This window comes from Carassius carassius, chromosome 6, assembly GCF_963082965.1.
Source record: "Carassius carassius chromosome 6, fCarCar2.1, whole genome shotgun sequence".
Taxonomy (NCBI): Eukaryota; Metazoa; Chordata; class Actinopteri; order Cypriniformes; family Cyprinidae; genus Carassius; species Carassius carassius.
Genome location: NC_081760.1, coordinates 17,036,052 through 17,061,579, shown reverse-complemented (window position 1 = coordinate 17,061,579; position 25,528 = coordinate 17,036,052). Strand labels below are relative to the sequence as shown.

The window sequence follows — 25,528 nt, the reverse complement described above, 5'->3', positions numbered from 1 at the left end:
AAAAGAAACACAGCAGAAACAATGCAGCAGCATTTAGTCATTACTTTTTACAAATACAGATGGTTCTAAAGACCCAGACAGTGGGCATACAAGTGCTGCCATGTATATTCCTCACTTTAAATATTAATCTGCAAAAATAACTGCTAATAATATATATGTATATGCAACAGAGAGATGATCGCTATACAGAAAACCAACAAACAACAGTGGTAATCTGTTCAGATTCATATTCTGCACTCACAATACTGAGTGGAAAATCGGAATCTAGATAAGTTAATTTATTTAGAAGTACTGAAAAGTTTTTACCGAATACGGCAACTGAGAATTATAGTCGAATTTCTGTGGGTGCCTGCTCATGTTAGAGTGCAAGGAAATGATGAGGTAGACAAGATAGTGAAGCAGACTCTTAAGCACACAAATATTGACATGTACCCTTGAGTAAGTCAGAAATGAAAGGTTTAATTAAAATAGCTGTCAGAAAGATATGACAAGAGAGATGGTATAAAGGTAATAAACGGCGACATTTGTATAATATATATAAACAAGTAGGCCATGTAAGAACTGCTTATGGTAATATAAGAGATGATACAGTTATATCTCGATTGAGAATTGGACACTCTATTCTTAATAAACCACTACAGATGATAGAAAGACACGAATCTGCTGATGTAATCATTGTGGACTTCCAGAAACTGTAGAGCATGTGCTGATTTACTGTAGGGCTTATGAAAAGGAAAGGATACAATTAAAAGAGGAATTAAAATCTGCTGGCATTAATTCTTTGACATTACAAAATGTGTTAAATGGTTGTCATAAAGGATTTTCTGAAAAGAACAAATGTATATGATAAAATAGGTTAGGTAGGTAGGCTAGGTAGATTATTTTTTTTACCTATTTGTATTTATTTATTTATTTTTTAAATAACATTTTCCTTGATATCGTCGCCCCACACTCCATCCCAGTAGGTGGCGGAATATGCACCAAAAGCTGGTTTGCCAACCGCCATAATACTTCAAAACAAGAAGAAAGCGGAACTCCAAACGCTCACCGTGGCATCACACGGAATGTTTTTGTCGCTGCAGCGCTCCAGTCGGAAGCTGCACAAGCGTGTCGCTCATTTCCCTCAGTCAGCGGCTTGCTGTAGCTGTTTTTTCTTCTCTTTTCTGTAGTTTGTATTAATTAGTTTCTGTTGCAGAGGATATCTTTGCGTGATGCCCATGGCTGCTCGGACAGTCTGTCAAATGCTTCAGCGCCGTAAGTTGTCTTGATAAAACGCAAATAATGAATCTACTGACCTTCACACACGCACTCTCTACAGGTGCTGGCCATATAATTAGATTATCATCTAAATTAAGAGATATAAACATTTGAAATATATCAGCCTGTGTGTAATGAATGAATATAATATACAAGTTTCACTTTTTGAATGTAATTAGTGAAATCAACTTTTTGATGATATTCTAATTATATGACCAGGACCTGTACAGTATGTCAAATTAAACATTAACTACCAGATGTTCACTTCTTATTTAAACAGTTACAGATTATACTGTAGGTTATACTGTAACCATCAACTAACGTTATGATAATACCATGTTTTACGTCTAATGCACAAATTTCTGATACTGTGACTGTAGTACGGTGTGTTTGTAGGGTGAATGTAAATTAATGGGACACTGATCAACATCATTATGCGTGCAAATCAGTTTTAAGGTCATACTGAAGAAGTCTGGGATGACGTTACTGAGTCATATCACACAGTTGCTATGAGCTTTAAAATGGAATATGGTACATAAGAATTAAATGTGTGTTCTCTTCATATACAAACATGATTCCAAAAAAGTTGTACTGTACAAATTGTGAGTAAAAAAGGAATGGAATAATTTATGAATCTTATAAACTTATATTTTATTCCCAATCGAATATAGATAACATATCAAATGTTGAAAGTGAGACATTTTGAAATGTCATGCTAAATATTGGCTCTCTTTGGATTTCGTGTGAGCTACATATTCCAAAAAAGTTGAGACAGGTAGCAATAAGAGACCGAAAAAGTAAAATGTACATATAAGGAACAGCTGGAGGACCAATTTGCAACTTATTAGGTCAATTGGCAACATGATTGGGTATAAAAAGAGCCTCTCAGAGTCTCTCAGAAGTCAAGATGGGCAGAGGATCACCAATTCCCCCAATGCTGCGGCGAAAAATAGTGGAGCAATATCAGAAATGAGTTTCTCAGAGAAAAAATGCAAAGAGTTTGAAGTTATCATCATCTACAGTGCATAATATTATCCAAAGATTCAGAGAATCTGGAACAATCTCTGTGCGTAAGGGTCCAGGCCGGAAAACCAAACTGGATGCCCGTGATCTTCGGGCCCTTAGACGGCTCTGCATCACATACAGGAATGCTACTGTAATGGAAATCACAACATGGGCTCAGGAATACTTCGAATACACAGAAAACATAGTCGGTGAACACAATCCACTGTGCCATTCGCCGCTGCTGGCTAAAACTCTACAGGTTAAAAAATAAGAAATATCTAAACATGATCCAGAAGCGCAGGCGTTTTCTCTGGGACAAGGCTTATTTAAAATGGACTGTGGCAAAGTGGAAAACTGTTCTGTGGTCAGACGAATCAAAATTTGGCGCATTCAAAAAAATATTTGGTGCATCATAAAGAGGAAGATGCGACAAAGAAGACCTAAGACAGTTGAACATCTTGAAGCCTGTATTAGACAAGAATGGGACAAACATTCCTATTCCTAAACTTAAGTAACTTGACTCCTCAGTCCCCAGACGTCTGCAGACTGTTACAAAAAGAAGAGGGGATGCCACACAGTGTTAAACATGGCCTTGTCCCAACTTTTTTGAGATGTGTTGACGCCATGATATTTAAAATAAACTTATTTTCCCCTTAAAATGATACATTTTTTTCTGTTTAAACATTTGATATGTCATCTATGTTGTATCCTGAATAAAATATTGAAATTTGAAACTTCCAAATCATTGCGTTCTCTTTTTATTCACAATTTGTACAGTGTCCCAACTATATTGGAATCGGGTTTGCAATGTGTTTGTAATCCAAAACCAGTCTTAAAGCGATAGTTCACCCAAAAATGAAAATTTTATATTTTTCTGCTTACCCCCAAAGCATCCAAGATGTAGGTGACTTTGTTTCTTAAGTAGAACACAAACTTTTAACCAAAACCGTTGCAGTCTGTCAGTCATAATTATGTCAGTGGATGGGAATCATGGCTTTGAGAGTCATAAAACATAAACAAACAAAACCAAATTAAACCCTGCTGCTCGTGATAATACATTGATGTGTAAAGACACAAAACGATTGGTCTGTGCAACAAACTGAAAATTTTTATATTGTTTTTATCTCTGTTTTTCACCACAATGTCTGAACCGTCATGAGCGCATTTGTGTCTTCTTCTTCAGCCTGCGCATGAGGAGTAGTCGTCTTCTTGCTTTACAGTGCCGCACTGAAATTTGCACCCTCTAGTATTGCTAGGTTTAGGAGTAGTTGTTGGGGAGAGGTTAGGATTAGGGGTGGGGTGGGGATTAGGCAATCAAGTAGCGACTTTAATGAGGGGGTGCAGAATCTGGCAGGGGTGCAGAATTCAGCACAACTGCAATATTTACAATTTCAATTGAGACTGTCAATGGTCCACTTGAGAGATAGATGGCGGTAGTGCACAAACATTTATTGACTAATAAGAAGTTAAAAAGAACAGAATTTATTCAAAATATAATTTTTTTGTAACCGTATAACCTACCATTCAAAATTTTTGGGTCAGTATTTTTTGATTATTTTTTTAAGAAATTAATGCTATTATTCAGCAGGGATGTTTAATTGATAAAAAGTGATAATACAGATTTATATTCTTAGAAAACATTTCTGTTTTAAATAAATACATGCTGTTATTTTTCACTTTATTCAACAAAGAATCCTGAAAAATGTATCAAAGATTCCCAAAAAGCTTTAGTATTGCATATATATAAGTACTAACACAATTGTAATAGGCAGTCATTTTTGCTAGTCAATACATCGATGATGGCATCTTCGTAATGAATGAATGTAAATGTGTTGCAGGTCTAGTGTCGAGTGCAGCGGCAGCATGCCTCCCACCTGCAGAACTGCGCAGTCATCGCAGTGCTCTGTTCTCTAAAGAGCAGGCACGTCAGAGATCTCTGTATCCGCGGACAGAGAAGATCGAGGTGATGCTACAGGGGCCTGGTCTACAGGGGACCCTGCTGGTCATGAACAGAGGCTTGTCAACGCCGTACAGCTGCACACGCCGTGAGTGTCTTAATGATAATTAATTGTTTTAATAATTTAATAATACCTAAAAATTTAGTTTCCTGGAAATGTACTCATCCAAAGGCCATCCATGATGTAGATAAGTTTGTTTCTCTATGGTAACAGATATGGAGAAATTTAGCATTAAATTATATCCTCTGCAGTAAATGGGTGCTGTCAGAATGAGAGTCAAAACAGCTGATTAAAACATCGCAATAATGGTAGTACATCAACTAAATTCTTGTGAAGACTGTTTGAATCCATCAAGATGTTTTTAACTTTAAAAAGTATAGTTTACAAGCCAAAACAGTTCAAAACAAATATGATTTTGATGTGTGAGGTTAACGGGGGATGGACTTCTCCACTGGAGGAAGTGTTATTATGAATTAAAGCCATAAGCTAGTTTTAAAGACCGTAAAAGCAGTACATAATTCTGTAAATTTACACCAAGAAACGGCGTAAGCTGATGCTTTGTGGAAACGCCTTTCTTGAACAACAGAGTGATTTGAGCATGTGCGATTTCTAAATCGCTTTATAGCACAATTTTCCGCAGCCCCGACCTCCCGCAGTATGTTATCTGAACCAATCAGGATGCAGCGCACCTAAGTGGAGCGTGAGAACAGAGCAGACTGGGCATATGCCTAACTCCAGGTTCACACACACACTGTCTGTGATACGTAGGCTTTTTTTTCGAGCCCATGTTAACGGAACAGAACGTTCAAACTGCACACGGTTAAAGATGAGAATAGAAAAGGTTATAAATAGAAAGGTGTGAAAAGATTTAATATCTTGCGCATGAGCACAGAGAGTTGTGAGTGCACAGGACACAGGTTGAGCGAGAGGAGACAATTTCTTCAGCACCAAATAAAAATCACTTCAACACAATGTATGGTTTACAAAATCTGACATTTATTCTATCAAACACACATACGCACATACATATACAGTGGGTACGGAAAGTATTCAGACCCCCTTAAATTTTTCACTCTTTGTTATATTGCAGCTATTTGCTAAAATCATTTAAGTTCATTTTTTCCCTCATTAATGTACACACAGCACCCCATATTGACAGAAAAAACACAGAATTGTTGACATTTTTGCAGATTTATTAAAAAAGAAAAACTGAAATATATCACATGGTCCTAATTATTCAGACCCTTTGCTCAGTATTTAGTAGAAGCACCCTTTTGATCTAATACAGCCATGAGTCTTTTTGGGAAAGATGCAACAAGTTTTTCACACCTGGATTTGGGGATCCTCTGCCATTCCTCCTTGCAGATCCTCTCCAGTTCTGTCAGGTTGGATGGTAAACGTTGGTGGACAGCCATTTTCAGGTCTCTCCAGAGATGCTCTATTGGGTTTAAGTCAGGGCTCTGGCTGGGCCATTCAAGAAAAGTCACGGAGTTGTTGTGAAGCCACTCCTTCATTATTTTAGCTGTGTGCTTAGGGTCATTGTCTTGTTGGAAGGTGAACCTTCGGCCCAGTCTGAGGTCCTGAGCACTCTGGAGAAGGCTTTCGTCCAGGATTTCCCTTTACTTGGCCACATTCATCTTTCCCTCAATTGCAACCAGTCGTCCTGTCCCTGCAGCTGAAAAACACCCCCACAACATGATGCAGCCACCACCATGCTTCACTGTTGGGACTGTATTGGACAGGTGATAAGCAGTGCCTGGTTTTCGCCACACATACCGCTCCATGGGGGCTTTCGTGTGTCTTGCACTGAGGAGAGGCTTCTGTCGGGCCACTCTGAGCTCTTCGGGCAGTTCCTTTGACCTCCTGATTCTCATTTGCTCTGACATGCACTGTGAGCTGTAAGGTCTTATATAGACAGGTGTGCTTTCCTAATTAAGTCCCATCAGTATAATCAAACACAGCTGGACTCAAATGCAGGTGTAGAACCATCTCAAGGATGATCAGAAGAAATGGTGAGCACCTGAGTTAAATAAATGAGTGTCACAGCAAAGGGTCTGAATACTTAGGACCATGTGATATTTCAGTTTTTCTTTTTTAATAAATCTGCAAAAATGTCAACAATTCTGTTTTTCTGTCAATATGGGGTGCTGTGTGTAAAAAAAAAAAAAAAAATAGAAAAAAAGAAAAAGTAGAAAAAAAGAACTTACATGATTTTAGCAAATGGCTGCAAAATAAAAAAGTGAAAAATTTAAGGAGGTTTGAATACTTTCTGTACCCACTTTGTGTATATATATATATACACATACATTTTGATCTCAAGTGATCTACTACAGCGACTCACAAATCAACTTGACCTCATCTACACGTGCTGTTGCTCCATGGACAACACTTTAGTTGCTCCACTGCACACCTCAGACCACTTCCTCATAACTTATTACCTCACACTTACTCCTGAAACGGCACAGACTCCTCCGCAGGTCACCTTTCGACGGAACCTACGTTCACACTCTCCTTCTCGCCTATTCTCTATGGTTTCATCCTCACTTCCTTTACTCTCTCAGTTTTCACCTCTGGCTTGCTTAGTTGGGGTCACTTCATCTACAGCGATATCGTTGACTTGATTGCAAATAAATGCACAGACACTATTTAACTGAACAGAGATGACATCACTGATTTCAATGATGAACTGCCTTTAACTATCATTTTGCATTATTGACACACTGTTTTCCTAATGAATGTTGTTCAGTTGCTTTGACGGAATGTATTTTGTTTAAAGCGCTATATAAATAAAGGTGACTTGACCACTACTTAAAGCAGAATTGAACGAACTCTCTACCAATACAGCTGTGGTTAATATAACAAGGCTTAAACAATCATATCATGATCAAGGAGAAAAGGCTGGTAGGCTATTGGCATGGAGAATTAAGGTTCAACAAAATGAAAAAGTGATTAATGAAATAGAAACTACAAATTGTCAAAAGACCATGATTCCAACTGAAATGAATAATGCTTTTAGAAACTATTATCAAGATCTTTATAAATCGACACCTCCTGTGAATACCCATCTCTATAAAACATTTATGGACGAGATTCAGTTATTCACGCTATCTGAGGAAGATTCCAAAACAATGGATCAACCAATTGAAGAGGCAGACTTGAGTGCAGCCATTAATTGTATGAATAGTGGGAAAGCTCCAGGCCCAGATGGCCTGCCTATAGACATCTACAAGATTGTTCATAACAAATTAATAACCCCTATGATTGATCTGATTAATGAGTCTTTCAACAATGAAGAACTTGCTTTTCCTTGCGTTCAGCCCTTATAACTTTAATTCTTAAGCCAGGGAAAGATCCTACAAAATGTGCCTCCTACAGAAGGCTTTTGATAGAGTGGAGTGGGCCTATCTTTTTGACACCCTTTCCTGCTTTGGTATTGGTCCTTACTTTTTGAGACTTGTCATGGCACTTGCCTACTGTTTTTGCTCTCTCATTGGTCTGATTGCTTCTATTGTTCTCATTTGTTATTCGCTTTGGATAAAAGAGTCTGCTAAATTATTTAGTTTGTGTGTGTGTGTGTATATATATATATATATATATATATATATATATATATATATATATATATATATACATACACCCTTCATGACAACTGTGAGGGGGGTGAATTTTTTTTTTAGAACTCATCTGTTTAAATTTCATTAAGCCTTAAAATTCTGCATAATTTAGTGTGCGGCCACTTGAGTGACAGGTGGATTGCTGCTGCTGTCGTGCTAGGTGGGTGTGGTTTCAGCAACTAGCTCCCGCCTTTTTGCCCATTTTTGATTATCTGGGAGTGATGCACAGTGACATGCTGCCAAGATGGCAATGGCCCGCTCCGCCTACTTTTGGCTTCAGAAATGCTCATCATGTGTTGGAGAAGTGTGTGTAGATCAGAGGCACGCAGAGAGTTCAGTGTTGAGCTGCTGAAGCTTCCTGAAGTGCCAGGTACAGGTAAATGTCACTGGGGGTTTCTACTGTGGGCCGGATTTGGAGTTTTTGCTCGAGAGCGCCCTCTGGCCTTTGGATGAAGGTTTACTAATCACAGAACCGTGCTTCACCGATAGATATGCGTAGACTTATTACAGCTTTTGCCTCATCGCAAGTGCAATATTATTGTGATTTATTGCCCAACCCTAATACAGATTCAAGCGTCCCATCACACAGTTAAATTGTTTCAAGTTTCTGATGTTTGTCTTGTCTGTCAGATCTGACAGAGTGGCATGTGAAGAGCTCGGCTCTGGCTCTGGTGGATGGACAGCCGTGGCACATGCACCGACCTTTGACCCACTCCTGTGACCTCACCCTTCTCACCTTCAAAGATGACGACCCTCAGATAGCCAACCAGGTCAGTGTGTGTTTGCACTGCACAATATAAAACACTTCTGATGCTGTGTGTTATCATTGAGAAAGTGAACTTGTGTGTGCTTCAGGCTTACTGGCGTTCCTGTGCAGCTCTTCTGGGTCATGTGCTCGATGCAGCATTTAAGGACAAGTTCAGTGTTGAGCTGCTGAAGCTTCCTGAAGTGCCAGGTACAGTTGAACCTGATTTACTCACAGCTGTGAGTGTTGTTAATTATATTCAGATGATGTTAACTCTTCATCTGTTGTGTTTGCAGTGACCGCTGGTGCGTTCTGTTGTGATCTGGTTCTGGACCCTCGTTTAGACTCCTGGATGCTTACAGAGGTCAGAACTGCTTCATCTCAGATGTTAGCATCTCAAATGTGTCCTTCATATTACATGTTGATTAATTGTTAATGTGTGCACGTGTGGCATACCTGCATTCAGATCGGTTCTTCACATGTCAGTCATACTGAAGATGTTCAGTGCAATGTTTCGATATCAGAAATGTGCCTTTTCTTTAAGATGCAATATTTGTTCCATGAAATTGATTTCCAGGGGCATTTTTATCTTCATAAGGGCAGCTTTCTAACTTCCTTTGTCATGTTTTATATCGACAAATTTAACCCTCAGTATTAACTTCTTATGATTTTATACACTAGTTCAATAAGCATCACATTCACAGTCATTTTGATATTCAGGTAAAACAGTGCTCTTGTTCATGTCTACATTCTGAATATACAAAAAAAGCACTGATTGAGAGTCATTTTTTGGTCCAAACCCCTGTTCATTTTAAACCCCACTCAGTTTATATTTGTCTTTAGTGCAGGACGCTGAAATGAATGTGAATTGGAGCTCCTGGCTGTGTGTCAGTATGACAGTATCTTTGGTGATGATACTGATCTTCTCTGAAGTGTGAGCAGTGATCAGTTCGATTGCTTCTTTTGTTGCAGGAAAACATGCGCAGTTTAACGCGTGACTCACTGCAGCTCATTCATAAGGATCTGCCGTGGGAACCGCTGGAGGTTTCAGCGACTGTGGCGCTTGAGATCTTCTCTCACAGCCGGTACAAGAAAAACACACTACACAATTCAAATGTTTTCAACGTGTGTTTTGTATTTAGTGCATTATAAAATTAAAATCATTCAGTATAATATCAAGTATGGATCTGTTCAGACAGTGTAGACGATATTCAGTAAATCTACATCCAGTAAACTAAAATCTTGAAAATAAATTGTCATTACTTGAAATCAAACAAACATTAACATGAAATATATATATATATATATATACAAATTAATTTCTCAACATTTCAAATTTTTGCTTAGTTTGTTGTATACTAAAATAACTCAAACTAAAAACCAAAGAGTAATACAAACTATATAGAGATATATTATATTAAAGAGAATAAACGAATAAAAATGACAAAAATATTTATCAAAATTACTCAATTTTATTCAAACTAAAATGCAAACAGGACAAACATTTCAGAATCTTAATAAAACTATAATAGTTCATATTTGAAACTAAAATAACAGTATAAAACGGGAGTTCTTCCCAGGAACTTAATAACAAAAATTGACAAGAAAAATTACAAATACAAAGCATAATTACTAATTTATTTATTTATTTATTTACATAGCTCCCTATTTAGGGGACAAGTATTATCGAGTTCATTCCAGTAGTGAACCGTGACTCTTGAACCAAGACCTTCTCTTTCAACCCTCTTCGGGGGAAAAATCAAACTACCAGTCTACCAGTCTTATGTCTTCTAAAAATCCTCTTTGACAATTCCACCTTTGAAATAAGAGGCTAATCCAGCCTTAATCAGGTCACACACTGGATGAGAAGCAAAGCGCTGTGCCGCACCATGTCTTTAAAATCCGAACACACTGTTTTATATGAGCGTGCGCACACCGGAGGCTCCACCGGTAACTTACTAATGCTTTCGGACTGTCATCTTGAACTGAACACAATGAGTCCGGTGTGTGATACTTGAGTTGCCCTGTACCGCGCTGCACTTCTCATCTGATGTGCGACTGCCTTTCAGAAATGCAACAAGAAAACAGCACAGCGAGAGTGACTGATATCACCAAAATAATACATAGCTAAATTTAAGTCAAATGAAAATTCTTATTACAAATGCATCGGTCTGGGCACAAAACCAACAAATGTAATGTGCGTTTAATGTAAGCCAACACATCATGACAGCACTCACAGGCAAACTAATTATGACAAACAAGCAGTGTTTATTATAATATTATTATTGGCACAGCGGCCTAGTAAATGTCCTCAATTACATTATTTGCGGCTTGCATCGTGAGTGATAGTCAGTTTATCAGCGTTTTTATTTTTTTAATGGTTCACCTCTGGTTAATTCAGACACGACTATGGGCTTTGTGCATGCTGTTATGTATGAGTTGTGTCTTTGAAAAATTTTAATGTCAGTCCATCTGTCCACTTATACTGAAAATTCTTTCCAGAAATGTTATTTAAATTAATGTATGAAAGTGATTTGGAATAGATTTGTCTTGCCTATTTTAGTCCAACAGACCAAAACACAAACAAACAAACAAACAATAAAACAACCACAGATTGTTGCTGCCTGTTTGGACAAACTCTTGTTTCTGATCAGAGTTCATCTAGTTTGTAGGAGGGATGAATGTAATAAACCAGCATTCACTCCATTTTATTTCTCGAGTTTGACACATTGTTGAATCAAGATGTTGATTGGATACATATAAACTGTCTCTAATTGAACAGACGGACTGAAAAGTTTGAAATATTGAGGGGGGAAAAAACAATGTTATTTTAATGGAATATTTTGAAAGCATTTTTTCCTCCAGAATAATCACGGATTAAACGTGTAATTGTGTTTGCGCAGGTGTAAACAGGAGGAAGTTGAAGAAAGAGCAGCTCAAAGCCAGAATGGGACAGTGTCATTATACAGGTGAACACACACACACCCTCTCACTCCTATCATTAAGAGGACATTTCATAGGTGTAATGGTTTTTATACTAAGCTCATGTATTGATAATCCTCACAGAATATGTTCTCCATTTTTAAATAAAAATAGTTGATCATGTTTATAATGTCTGCATAATTAAGACATTTAATAGGTCAAACCAGCACACACACACACACACACACTATCAGATCAGCTGTGCTGGATGTTCTGTGTGTTGCTCAGGTGTGGAGATCATGTGACGGTGAGCGGAGGCCCTCTAGTGGCTCGTACAGGTCTATGCTCTCAGTATGAGGTCACATCTGTCCATACAGTGGGAGAGTGCGAGTGGGGCGTCCTGCGCCGGGCTCAGGGGCTCTCGCTGCCCCTCAACCTCACTGTACGTACATCTCACGTCTGTATTGAGTGTGAGAGAAAATGAATCTTTACAATGGGTCATTCTGCCATATAATTAATGTACCGTATTTTCTGCACTATAAGGCGCACTTCAAAGCCTTTCATTTTCTCAAAAAACGACAGTGTGGCCTTATAATCCGGAGCGCTTTATATATGGATCAAGGCACTCAAGGTGTCTTTCTCTGACTGTTTTGTTGACATTCCCTTTAGCACAGCTCCATCTAGTGGATGCATAACGCAAACCCAGTCAAACGTTTGACTGCAGTTCTATGCGCCTTATAATCCAGTGCGCCCTATATATGAAAACAGTTCTAAAATAGGCCATTCATTGAAGGTGCGCCTTATAATCCGGTGTGCCTTATAGTGCGGAAAATACAGTAAATGTAGCACTTTGGACAATTACAAGAGCAGTTCAGTCTTTCATTTTTATGTTTCTAAGATTAACCACATCAACTCTGGGGACCCACCGGTGGGTCCAATATTGCATATGTCTAATTCTCAAAAAATCAAAATAACAGCTGAAGTGGTTAAGTCTAGTACATTGTGCTTTAGTGTGTATATTCTTGATTCTGAGTTGTGCACATGTCTGTTTTATTTGTGTTTTTAGGCTCATCATAAAGTGTGGAAGATGCTGCGCAAAAGAGCAGAAAGACTTGTAAGAAATGTGTTTGTGTGTGATAATTCAGTTAAACAAGTGAAGGCAAGACACTGCAGGCAAAAACACTTTTCATGCACTGGTCAGTTTTGAGATTTTGAGCTATTTGGCTTTTGTTTTGTTTTTTGGCAAAATACACATTTAAATTTTTATTTTTTTTGCACTGTTTGCATCTGTACATTTAAATTCCAGTGACATATTTTTTTTATTAAATGGTTGTCTTATTAGAGCTTACACCAAAAATTTCAGTTTTATTGCTCTTTATATTCTGAAGGCTTTTACTGAGGGGTTTGTTCCATTCACACTGATTTATACAACATCTTATTCCTAAAAACATGGTGAAGTTGTATTTGTTTCTGTCAACAAAATCAAACAAGAATTATGAACTTGGTTTTATCCAGTGTTGAGATTTGTGTGCTGGAAATGTATGCAAATTAGGGCATATTTAATTAGATAATGCCTCATTGGCATTTTTAAAAATAGAAAAACAGACAAAGTTTCAACTCATCCCTAAGTTTGTTCCAACAAACGAAAAATAAAAACACACATACACATACAGAAATGTGAAGCTCAATTTATTGCAGTACTTGAATTCAGTGAATTGTTTTTTGTTTTAGCTGTAAAATGTCTAAATCATCATTTTGAGTGCATTTAGTGTGCAAGTGCATTAGTTAACACATTTGATCATTTTTACAAACTCAGAAACTGTTCTAGTTATATGCATGTACAAATAGACTAACTTATATTAAACCATTTTCTTTAACATTTTTGGAGGTTGTGTCAATGAAACACATTATTTGATTATTTTCTCTTTTGCAGGTGGAGATTCCCTCATCCTCAACAGTGACTCCTCCTCTCATAACAGAAGCCACGCCCCCTCAGCAGTAATCAACACCTCCCCACCCAGCATTCAGTGTGTTATATTGTTGAATAAAAATGTTTTTCATGTGTAAAAAGTCTACTTTTGTTTTATTGTGTTTGAATGAGCGTCTCACATTACTGACAAAAACATCATGAATGATTGAAGTGATTCTTTTTGCTTGCAGCAAATGAATGACTGCAAATTAATCACTGGAAATCACAAAGTTGGTTGCTGCTAGTAGATCATATGAGTCTTTGTTACTGACCCTCATAATGAATTCAAAATTACAAGAATCATTTGTGACCCTGGACCACAGAACCAGTCTTAAGTCACTGGGGTATATTTTTAGCAATAGCCAAAAAAACATTGTAGGGGTCACAGTTATTGATTTTTCTTTCATGCCACAAATCAGATATTAAGTACAGATCATGTTCCATGAAAATATTTTGTAAATATCCTACCGTAAACATCAACCTTAATTTTTGATTAGTAGCCTAATATGCATGGCTAAGAAATTAATTTGGGCAACTTTAAAAGAGAATTTCTCAGTATTTTTTATAGTATTTTTTATTTTTGTGCACCCTCAAATTTTCAAATAGTTTTATCTCCTATCATAACAAACCATACATTAATGGAAAGATTATGTATTCAGTTTTCAGATTATGTATAAATCTCAATTTCGAAAAATTTACATTTAAATTAACTATTTACAATTTGGTTTTGGTTGAAGAATAGGAATGTTAAAAAATATGGGATTTACTTGCATAAACTTTCAGTCAGATTTTTTTTAAAAAGTTATGTTTTTCATGCTGCTGTGGTTTGTCAATTGGTAAACTGGCCAGCCAAAATACTACAGCTTACAACTACGACCTTCGAGGCCACAATCAAACAACATAAACTTGAATTTATGATTATTTCACATAGAAGAAGGACACTGAATCGCGTCTGCACTGATTAGTTTATCACATGGATACTTCAGCTCCATTAAGCATTTAGCTCCAAAGAGCACACATTTATAAAGATAGCTAATTATAAATTCCCAAATGTTCACACCTTATTTCTTTATAGAGGATGATTTTATATTAATTTATTAGTTCCACTAAATTATGCGATCATCTGATGAGTTTTGGACGCTCTCTCTCGTCTGCCATTACACATAGTGGGGAAGATGTCATTAAAATGATAAAAATAAAATAAAATATAAAGCTATTTAATGAGTTTATGTTTTTATAACATGGCTACTATGCCTATGAAATATGACATCCTATCACACAAAAAGTCGTGTTTTTTGTTATATATGTGTATCTGCAAGATCGCTAATGTACAGTAAACAACAACTTACATAATTCCGTTTTGCTGTAAGAAAGAAAATAGAACAAACAGCAGAACCGCTGCGTCTCCAAACAAGTGTTTTGTTCCTCAGGGTTACACGAACCAGCATCATTACTCCAGTCTCCAGTGTCACATTATCCTTCAGAAATCATGCTTTGTGAAAACAAGAATAAAATTGTACAATATTCACATATAAAGCAGTTATTTGGAATTGTACTAATATTTCACAATATTAACGTTTTTATTTATGATCAAATAAATGCAGTTTTCTTAGTGTACATGAGACTTAAAAAATCTCTATCTCCAAGCTACACACGCTCACAACGTGTCTACATTGGATGCACCAAAGTGACTGTTAAAAATCATTCAAACTTTGTGTTAGTACATCATAAATAGGACGAGGCATCAGATCACCGTCTGTGATTTGTTGTGTCGTGCCGCATTCAGTGTAGAGAGCATCAATGATTATAATAGGCTCTGTTGTATTTTGTTGTGCTGTCCAGTGACGACACAGTATTAGAACTCTTGTTAAATATCCTTACATATGATGTATGTATGATGCCATTCAGCACTGATAGATCTTTTCTACAACCCGAATTCCGGAAAAGTTGGGACGTTTTTTAAATTTTAATAAAATGAAAACTAAAGGAATTTCAAATCACATGAGCCAATATTTTATTCACAATAGAACATAGATAACGTAGCAAATGTTTAAACTGAGAAATTTTACACTTTTATCCACTTAATTAGCTCATTTAAAATTTAATGCCTGCTACAGGTCTCAAAAAAGTTGGCACGGGGCAACAAATGGCTAAAAAAGCAAGCAGTTTTGAAAAGATTCAGCTGGGAGAACATCTAGTTAATTGATATCAGGTCTGTAACATGATTAGCTATAAAAGCTTTGTCTTAGAGAAGCAGAGTCTCTCAGAAGTAAAGATGGGCAGAGGCTCTCCAATCTGTGAAAGACTGCGTAAAAAAATTGTGGAAAACTTTAAAAAAATGTCCCTCAACGTCAAATTGCAAAGGCTTTGCAAATCTCATCATCAACAGTGCATAACATCATCAAAAGATTCAGAGAAACTGGAGAAATCTCTGTGCGTAAGGGACAAGGCCGGAGACCTTTATTGGATGCCCGTGGTCTTCGGGCTCTCAGACGACACTGCATCACTCATCGGCATGATTGTGTCAATGACATTACTAAATGGGCCCAGGAATACTTTCAGAAACCACTGTCGGTAAACACAATCCGCCGTGCCATCAGCAGATGCCAACTAAAGCTCTATCATGCAAAAAGGAAGCCATATGTGAACATGGTCCAGAAGCGCCGTCGTGTCCTGTGGGCCAAGGCTCATTTAAAATGGACTATTTCAAAGTGGAATAGTGTTTTATGGTCAGACGAGTCCAAATTTGACATTATTGTTGGAAATCACGGACGCCGTGTCCTCCGGGCTAAAGAGGAGGGAGACCTTCCAGCATGTTATCAGCGTTCAGTTCAAAAGCCAGCATCTCTGATGGTATGGGGGTGCATAAGTGCATACGGTATGGGCAGCTTGCATGTTTTGGAAGGCTCTGTGAATGCTGAAAGGTATATAAAGGTTTTAGAGCAACATATGCTTTCCTCCAAACAATGTCTATTTCAGGGAAGGCCTTGTTTATTTCAGCAGGACAATGCAAAACCACATACTGCAGCTATAACAACAGCATGGCTTCGTCGTAGAAGAGTCTGGGTGCTAACCTGGCCTGCCTGCAGTCCAGATCTTTCACCTATAGAGAACATTTGGTGCATCATTAAACGAAAAATATGTCAAAGACGACCACGAACTCTTCAGCAGCTGGAAATCTATATAAGGCAAGAATGGGACCAAATTCCAACAGCAAAACTCCAGCAACTCATAGCCTCAATGCCCAGACGTCTTCAAACTGTTTTGAAAAGAAAAGGAGATGCTACACCATGGTAAACATGCCCCGTCCCAACTATTTTGAGACCTGTAGCAGAAATCAAAATTGAAATGAGCTCATTTTGTGCATAAAATTGTAAACTTTCTCAGTTTAAACATTTGCTATGTTATCTATGTTCTATTGTGAATAAAATATTGGCTCATGTGATTTGAAAGTCTTTTAGTTTTCATTTTATTAAAACTTAAAAAACGTCCCAACTTTTCCGGAATTCGGGTTGTATTTCAGAGACTGAAAATCATTGATAAACCACAAGGTTACTGTAACATATTTAAACAATATTAATAAGAATAAATAAAAATTCATCTGTGACTTAATATTGCTTCTTATTTTTCAGTGTGTTGAAAGTTCTCATTAAACACATTGCTTTCTTCTCATCTTTGTGCATTTTCAGACGTTGTGCATATTTCTGAATCTTTTTTTTTTTACTATTTTTTTTTTAACTTCATAATATTGGTTGTCTTCTCTTGTTTCAGAGTTTAGCTCCAACCCCAGTTAAGCAGACCTGGGCAGCTGATCTAGGATCATTGGTCCTTCAGCCCAGGACTGGACACCAGTGTTGTAAGTCATCAGTCTAGAAGTCATTCTGCCTCTTTATAGTGCATGTTCAGAACATATTGCAGGAGATCTCAACATTGTCTCTTAAGGTCCACTTACATGCAGAGTTTTGCTCCAACCTGCAGTGCACCTGAACACATTAATCAAGGTCTTCAGTTTTACTAACTATTAGTTTTGTCACGGTACCAAAATTTCAGTATTCGGTACCAGTACCAGTGAAAATCCATTGTACTCTGTACCAATTTCAGTACCAAAGCAGAACACAAAACATGCTAATTATTATTATGTTAATAATACATGTTAATTGCAAACATGTTAATTATTATTATTAGCCGCACTTATGCTAACAATTAACTACTCTAATAACAGTGTTCATTTCAATCCGACATTCAAATTACAGTTATATATATCCTGATAAATACAGGTGCTGGTCATATAATTAGAATATCATCAAAAAGTTGATTTCACTAATTCCATTCAAAAAGTGAAACTTGTATATTATATTCATTCATTACACAAAGATTGATATATTTCAAATCTTTATTTCTTTTAATGTTGATGTTTATAACTGACAACTAAGGAAAATCCCAAATTCAGTATCTCAGAAAATTAGAATATTGTGAAAAGGTTCAATATTGAAGACACCTGGTGCCACACTCTATTCAGCTAATTAACTCGAAACACATGGAAAGTCCTTTAAATGGTCTTTCAGTCTAGTTCTGTAGGCTACACAATCATGGGGAAGACTGCTGACTTGACAGTTGTCCAAAAGACGACCATTAACACCTTGCACAAGGAGGGCAAGACACAAAAGGTCATTGCAAAAGAGGCTGGCTGTTCACAGAGCTCTGTGTCCAAGTACATTAATAGAGAGGCGAAGGGAAGAGAAAGATGTGGTAGAAAAAAAAAGTGTATAACCATAACCAATAGGAATAACCGCACCCTGGAGAAGATTGTGAAACAAAACCCATTCAAAAATGTGGGTGAGATTCACAAAGAGTGGACTGCAGCTGGAGTCAGTGCTTCAAGAACCACTACACAAAGACATATGCAAGACATGGGGTTCAGTTGTCGCATTCCTTGTGTCAAGTCACTCTTGAACAACAGACAGCGTCAGAAGCGTTTCGCTTCAAAAAGGACTGAACTACTGCTGAGTAGTCCAAAGTTATGTTCTCTGATGAAAGTAAATTTAGCATTTCCTTTGGAAATCAGGGTCCCAGAGTCTGGAGAAAGAGAGGAGATGCACACAATCCATGTTGCTTGAGATTCAGTGTAAGTTTCCACAGTCAGTGATGGTTTGCGGTGCCATGTCATCTGCTGGTGTTGGTCCACTGTGTTTTCTGAGGTCCAAGGTCAACACAGCCATATACCAGGAAGTTTTAGAGCACTTCATGCTTCCTGCTGCTGACCAACTTTATGGAGATGCAGATTTCATTTTCCAACAGGACTTGGCACCTGCACACAGTGCCAAAGCTACCAGTACCTGGTTTAAGGACCATGGTATCCCTCTTCTTAATTGGCCAGCAAACTTGCCTGACCTTAACCCCATAGAAAATCTGTGTGGTATTGTGAAGAGGAAGATGCGATATGCCAGACCCAAGAATGCAGAAGAGCTGAAGGGCACTATCAGAACAATCTGGGCTCTCATAACACCTGAGCAGTGCCACAGACTGATCGACTCCATGCCACGCCACATTGCTGCAATAATTCAGGCAAAAGGAGCTCCAACTAAGCATTGTAGTGTACATGCTCATACTTTTAATTTTCATACTTTTTAGTTGGCTAAGATTGCTAAAAATCCTTTCTTTGTATTGGTCTTAAGTTATACTCTCATTTTCTGAGATAATGAATTTGGGATTTTCCTTAGTTGTCATTTATAAATAAATATATCAGTCTGTGTGTAATGAATGAATATAATATACAAGTTTCACTTTTTGAATTGAAATGATGATATTCTAATTATATGACCAGCACCTGTATACACAGAATGACTCATTGAACTGCTTTTATAGTTTTAATAATTAATTTATTTCTAATGAATAAAGGGATTTTACATTTGATTATTTGTTTTTCTTACTTGAATGCTTTTGTTCGGTTATAAAATGAAAAAGTTAATTATTATTAAGAAAAGAATTGCAAGAAAAAATTAAGTTTTGATACATTTATGGTAGGAAATTTACAAAATATATTCATGGAACATTATCTTTTTTAAAATCCTAATGATTTTTGGCATGAAAGAAAAATCAATAATTTTGACCCATCTTGCACACACCACATCTCACTGTCACCAAATCTTCTCCGCTGTTGCAAAACCTCAACTGTGTGCATGCATCAGTGGAACCAGACGATAGGCTTAAATGTTCTGCGACTTGACTGTTAAAAGCAGATGATTGGCTTTCCAGCGGGAGGGGCGGGACATGTGCATACAACCGCCATCTTTGCCGTTATGGGTTTTCCTTATATAGTTGTATTGAGGATTGAGGAAGTGGTATGTCTCTTATAAACTGTCTCTGGTATGGATCAGTGATTAAACTGACTTGGAACCAGAATTCCAAGAATTCCGAGAGGAATCCAGTATTCAGACAGACCATGGAATAACTAACATTTATTTACTAATGGAATGTTATTCTAAAGTAATTGTTTTAGAAAATGTTCAAGAGTGTTTCACTTTGGTCTGTTACTGTAGGAACATTGGGTTTACATTTCCATACTCCTAAACATGACGCTGAACAAAACAAACTGGTTTGTTTTACTCATGAACATAAAATGAGTAATGAACAAAAGTTCACATCTGTCAAGAACATGAATCTGCTCAAAGTGCCCCCAAAGTGTTGGACGAATTTAAACATGATGATGTTTTGTCAACAACTAAGTTTTTGCAACTTTTTTGAGACTGCCATATAAATATATGTATGGATAATCTCACATACTGGTAATGTGGTTTAAGTGGTACATTGTCCTAATGAATTGTCCTTTTTTTTTTTTTTTGCAGGTCTGAGACAGCTACAATGAAGCCACAAACACAGTTCATAGTTCCTGTATTTCTATAATGCATTAATGAATAACAATAATTAAAATAAAATGTAATGTCAAGGTTTTGTGTTAATTCCAGCTATGTTGAGTATTCTGTGAATAATTTTGATTTTAGGTGCATATTCTTAATTCTTTGCAAAACATCATGAACTGTTTGCTATTGAAAGGTTGGTATGTAGTTTAAATAAATAAAAATTATATTCTTGACAAACCCTGTGTACAGTTTGTATTAATAATTTAAATTATTTAATTATATTAATTAATGACTTAATTACCAGCTATCAGGTAAACATTCAAATCAGAACCAATACAAAACTGCAACGGAAACTATTAAATATGTGCTAATAAAGACCAATACAAACTTGTAATGGAACCATCAGAACCAATACAAAACTGTGATGGAAACCATTAAATATGTGCTAATAAAGACCAATACAAACTTGTAATGGAACCATCAGAACCATTACAAAACTGACGGAAACCATTAAATATGTACTAATAAAAGTGAAAAAAAAAAAGTGACGTGACATTCAGCCAAGTATGGTGACCCATACTCAGAATTTGTGCTCTGCATTTAACCCATCCGAAATGCACACACACAGAGAAGTGAACACACACACACTGTGAGCACACACCCGGAGCAGTGGGCAGCCATTTATGCTGCGGCGCCCGGGGAGCAGTTGGGGGTTCGATGCCTTGCTCAAGGGCACCTAAGTCGTGGTATTGAAGGTGGAGAGAGAACTGTACATGTACTCCCCCCACGCACAATTCCTGCCGGCCCGGGACTCGAACTCACAACCTTTCGATTGGGAGTCCGACTCTCTAACCATTAGGCCACGACTTCCCGTAGCAGGCCAATACAAGACCAATACAAACTTGTAATGGAACCATCAGAACCATTACAAAACTTTGATGGAAACCATTATGTGCAAAGCGTGACCAATACAAACTTGTAATGGAAACCAATACAAACCAATAAATCCTAATGGAATATGCCCAAAACACACTACGTAATGGAAACCATTTGGTAATGGTTTTAATGGTTAATTGCTGATGGTTTGTAACGGTTTTGTAATGGAAACCATTAGAATTTCTGTAATGGTTTCTATAGTTTTTTTCAGCAGGGAAATGATTTAATCAGACTAGAAGTAGTCGTTTGCAAAGTTAAATGAATATGTTTTTTAAATCGAATCGGTTGATTCAACTCACTCATTAAGACCACCTACTGGCGGTTGTAGTTTCATACTTTTAAAGAAAGTAGCTTATTTTATATTTTTTTGATATCATTTAATGTTTCGGTAGCACTTTATTTTACAGTCCTGTTCCTCATGAACATACTATGTACTTATTATAGTAATTACAATAACTATGTAATAACTAGGTACTAACCCTGAACCTACCCCTAAACCTAACCTTACCCCATGTAGTTACCTTGTTTTACCAGAACTTTCTTAGATAAATACACTGTAAGTACACTATAAGTACATGTTAGTACACGTACTGTAAAATAAAGTGCAACAAATATTTCTACATTAAATATTCTATTTAAACTTAACATTTATGCACAATCCATCTATGACTTTTGTTGATAGTGATTTAATTTGATTGTTAATAGCCAGCATAACTTTTTATTCGATTGTATTCATTGATTAAGAGCCTGACATAATAGGCCACAGATATGACAATAACTTTTATAATACTAATAAGCCAACATCTCAGGTTTTTTTCTTTTTGCTCAAAGTTATTTCAGGGTTTTGATTTCTCAACTGAGAGAACACATCCTGTTTATTATGTTAGAATGAATATTTAATATTACATTTACACTTTGACTAGCCTAGACATGTTGCATATTAATTGTGATATGTGTCGGGTCCCCGCTATAATAGCAGCAACATTCACAAATGCCTAAAGAACAAGCGGGAACCCAGTGTGCCAGTAGCGTTCTCTATTTCAGTTTTATCACGTGATAGAAAGTCTAATGCTGTGTTCACACCAAACGCGAATAGAGCGTCAAATTCGCGTCTAGTTTGCAGCTTAAACATTTTGAATGCATTCGCGCATCTAGAGCGAAATAGACGTCTGAGGCGAAATCCGCTTCTTGTGGGAGGGGCAAGTGCTAGCGGTTGTCTGTTTGCAAGATGGCTGATGTTGATCGAGCACTCAGGTCTTTTCCACTTTTTCCTGCACACGTCCTCTGAATAAACACATTATCTTGTTAGCGAAAAGTAGCTGTAGGCTATATTAGGGGGAAAATAGTTGTAAAAAAACAGCGGGAAGGCCGCTAAACGTGTACGTGACTCAAAAGTTAAATGTTTATTTACAACACACTCCAAGCGAGGTCCTTTTAATTCCTGAAATATGAACTTGTGTGCGATACTTGTGTCATATAGCTCCGGTTGACTGCTCACTGACAATATCATTCGTTCCTCCATGCTGAATGAGTGACTCCTGAGCAGGCTCCTGATTGGTTAACGCAGCGTTGAATTGACGCCAAAGTTCAAATTTTTAAACTCGGGCGGCAGATGTGAATTTCGCGTCACAGATGCACAATTCGCGCGTGTCGCGCCTATCGCGCCAGACGCTCAATTCGCGTCATTCGCGTTTTTTTTCGCCCGCGCTAAATGCCTCATTCACGCCGCGAGACCTCTAGACTAGTGTAAACGCGCCTTTGCATTGACTTAACATTGAAATCATTCGCGCCAGACGCTCTATTTGCATTTGGTGTGAACACAGCATAAGGCCTTCTCAAGCCAAAGGGCAAACTCATCTAATCTGCAGCCTATTATGCATCAAACTAAGATTGCTGTAAAGACACAAAGCACTGCCATCAAGCTAGCACTTTTAAACATTCGCTCACTAAAAAATAAATCATTTCTAATCAATGACTTTATAACCACAAACAATCTGGATTTTATGTTTCTAAATGAACCATGGCTAGAAGACAGTTGCAGTGCAACAATCTTAAATGAAGCAGCCCCTCCTAACTTTTCTTACATGAGTGTCTGCAGGACTGTTAGGAGAGGTGGAGGTGTAGCTGCTCTATTCAAAGATGTCTATCAATGCAAGCGTCATTTGGTAAGTACTTGTCTTTTGAAAATCTAGGGATTGTGCTGAAAGGTGCGCCACACATTCTGTTTATTATTATTTACAGGCCTCCAAAATACTCTCCAGCCTTTGTTGAAGAGGTCACAGAAATGTTATCAATGATTTCCTCAGAGTTTGACTGTTTTGCAATTGCATGGGATTTTAATATTCACAATTTCACATAGACTGTTGCTGTGCGATCAAGCTTCTTTCGATTAAGAACCCTGACAAAAGTCAAGTCATTTTTGTCATTTGAGGATCTAGAGAGAGTAATGCACGCTTTTATGACCTCACGTTTACTTGACTACTTTACTTGATTACCTGACTACTTTAATGCTTTGTATGCAGGAATTAATCAGTCGACTTTGAGACGTTTGCAAATTGTTCAAAATGCCGGAGCTAGATTGCTGACAGGATCTCGGAAGCGGAGCCATATCACTCCGATTTTGTTTTCTTTACATTGGTTGCCTATCCGCTATAGAATTGATTTTAAGATTTTGTTGTTTGTTTTTAAATCTCTAAATGGTCTGGCACCACCTTATCTCTCAGATCTATTGCAGATATACTCTCCATCAAGATCACTTAGGTTTTCTGACCAGAAAATGTTAATTGTCCCATAGTCTAGACGCAAACTTTGGGGTGATCGTTCTTTTTCTGTGTTGGCACCGAAACTCTGGAATAGTCTGCCTTCGCATATTAGAACTGCCTCCACAGTGGTATCTTTTAAATCTTTCTTAAAAACTCATCTTTTTTCTCTGGCTTTCCTGTCTAAATCAAATAGCTGAGTAAGTTTATTGTTTGTTTTATGAGAGTAGCAAGATATCTGTATAGTGTTGTGTAAATGTTTTGCACATTTGCTTTTGTATGTTTTCAAATTGTACAGCACATTGGTCAACTACCTGTTGTTTTTAATTGTGCTTTATAAATAAATTACCTTACCTTACCTAGACAAGGATAGGAAATGATAATGGTTCTAAACACTTTTGACCTGATTCAGCATGTGCATGGACCCACACACAAAGGTGGACACACTCTAGACGTAATCATCAGTAGGGGTATAAATATTTCATCCATTGTTACTAAGGATGTAGCACTATCTGATCACTTCTGTATTTTCTTTGATATATTGATCTCTCCTACAACTGAATCTAGATCGGTCTCTGTCAGAAGGAGATGCATTAATGAGAACACAAGTGTACTATTTATGGAGGCTATATCTTTAACACCAAGCATTTCTGTAGACTCTGTTGATATTCTCCTTGATTCCTTTAACTCAAAAGTTAAGAATGTTATTGATGATATTGCTCCAATAATATTAAGAGAAAAAAAAACAGACATAAATCAGTTTGGAGAAGATCAACAGCAGTTCAGACTATTAAAAGACAATGCAGAAAAGCCGAGCGGATGTGGCGGAAGACGAAACCTGAAATTCACTATAGCTGTCACGGTTCGTGAATGCACCGTCTCCAGCTGTAGTCATGTTATGTCATGTTGATTGGTTCATGTGGGTGTTGCCACTGATCACCTGATCAGCGGCAGGTGCATCTCATTCCAACCGCCTATTTTACGCCCTGTCTTTCGTCTCCTGTTTGTCAGATCGTTGTTTGAGGTCCTCGTGTCGATGTCTGTTCGTGCTCCTGTGTTCCTGTCTTTGCTCTGTGTCCTGCTTCAGTCTTCATTGGATATTCACAGTCATTCACGGATTATCACCGCTGATCACCGATCTACCATCACCGCCATCGCTACCAACGCACTCAAACCACCTACCCACCTGTCTGTGCTGCCATCGTGGTTCCTGCGTCACTCACCAGCATTCATCCATCATACCCCTGTCAATAAACTACCTTTACTTGCATCTGCCTCCTGTCCTCCATTGTTAGCGTCACAGAACGATCTGACCAACATGGAGGCAGCGAGTAATCAACCCTCCTCCCTCGAAGCTTTTCTCAGCGCCAGTGTTCGGAGGATGGACTCCCAGGAGCGGACTCTTAACGACACTGGTCGCGCGGTTCAGGCTTTAGTGACGCAGGTGTCCGAGCTCACCCAACAGTTCCAGCTATTACGAGCTCCCACTGCGCCACTCACACC

The 25,528-nt window shown here is 37.6% G+C and overlaps 1 protein-coding gene across 2 annotated transcripts; it reads left to right on the top strand.

The window, feature by feature from the left end:
* The first annotated feature begins 1,062 nt into the window (after positions 1–1,062).
* Positions 1,063–13,571, top strand: mrpl39 (mitochondrial ribosomal protein L39). Of its 2 annotated transcripts, none has more exons than XM_059551548.1 (10): positions 1,063–1,254; positions 4,101–4,307; positions 8,465–8,604; positions 8,690–8,789; positions 8,876–8,943; positions 9,552–9,664; positions 11,483–11,548; positions 11,790–11,943; positions 12,568–12,654; positions 13,435–13,571. In XM_059551548.1, exons 1-10 carry the CDS (start codon positions 1,212–1,214, stop codon positions 13,501–13,503), a joined length of 1,047 nt encoding a protein of 348 aa, XP_059407531.1. In that variant the 5' UTR covers positions 1,063–1,211; the 3' UTR covers positions 13,504–13,571. The 2 variants fall into 2 exon arrangements, with proteins under 2 accessions (XP_059407531.1, XP_059407532.1); XM_059551549.1 differs by having other exon boundaries at positions 1,064–1,254; positions 12,568–12,615.
* The last annotated feature ends 11,957 nt before the right edge of the window (positions 13,572–25,528 follow it).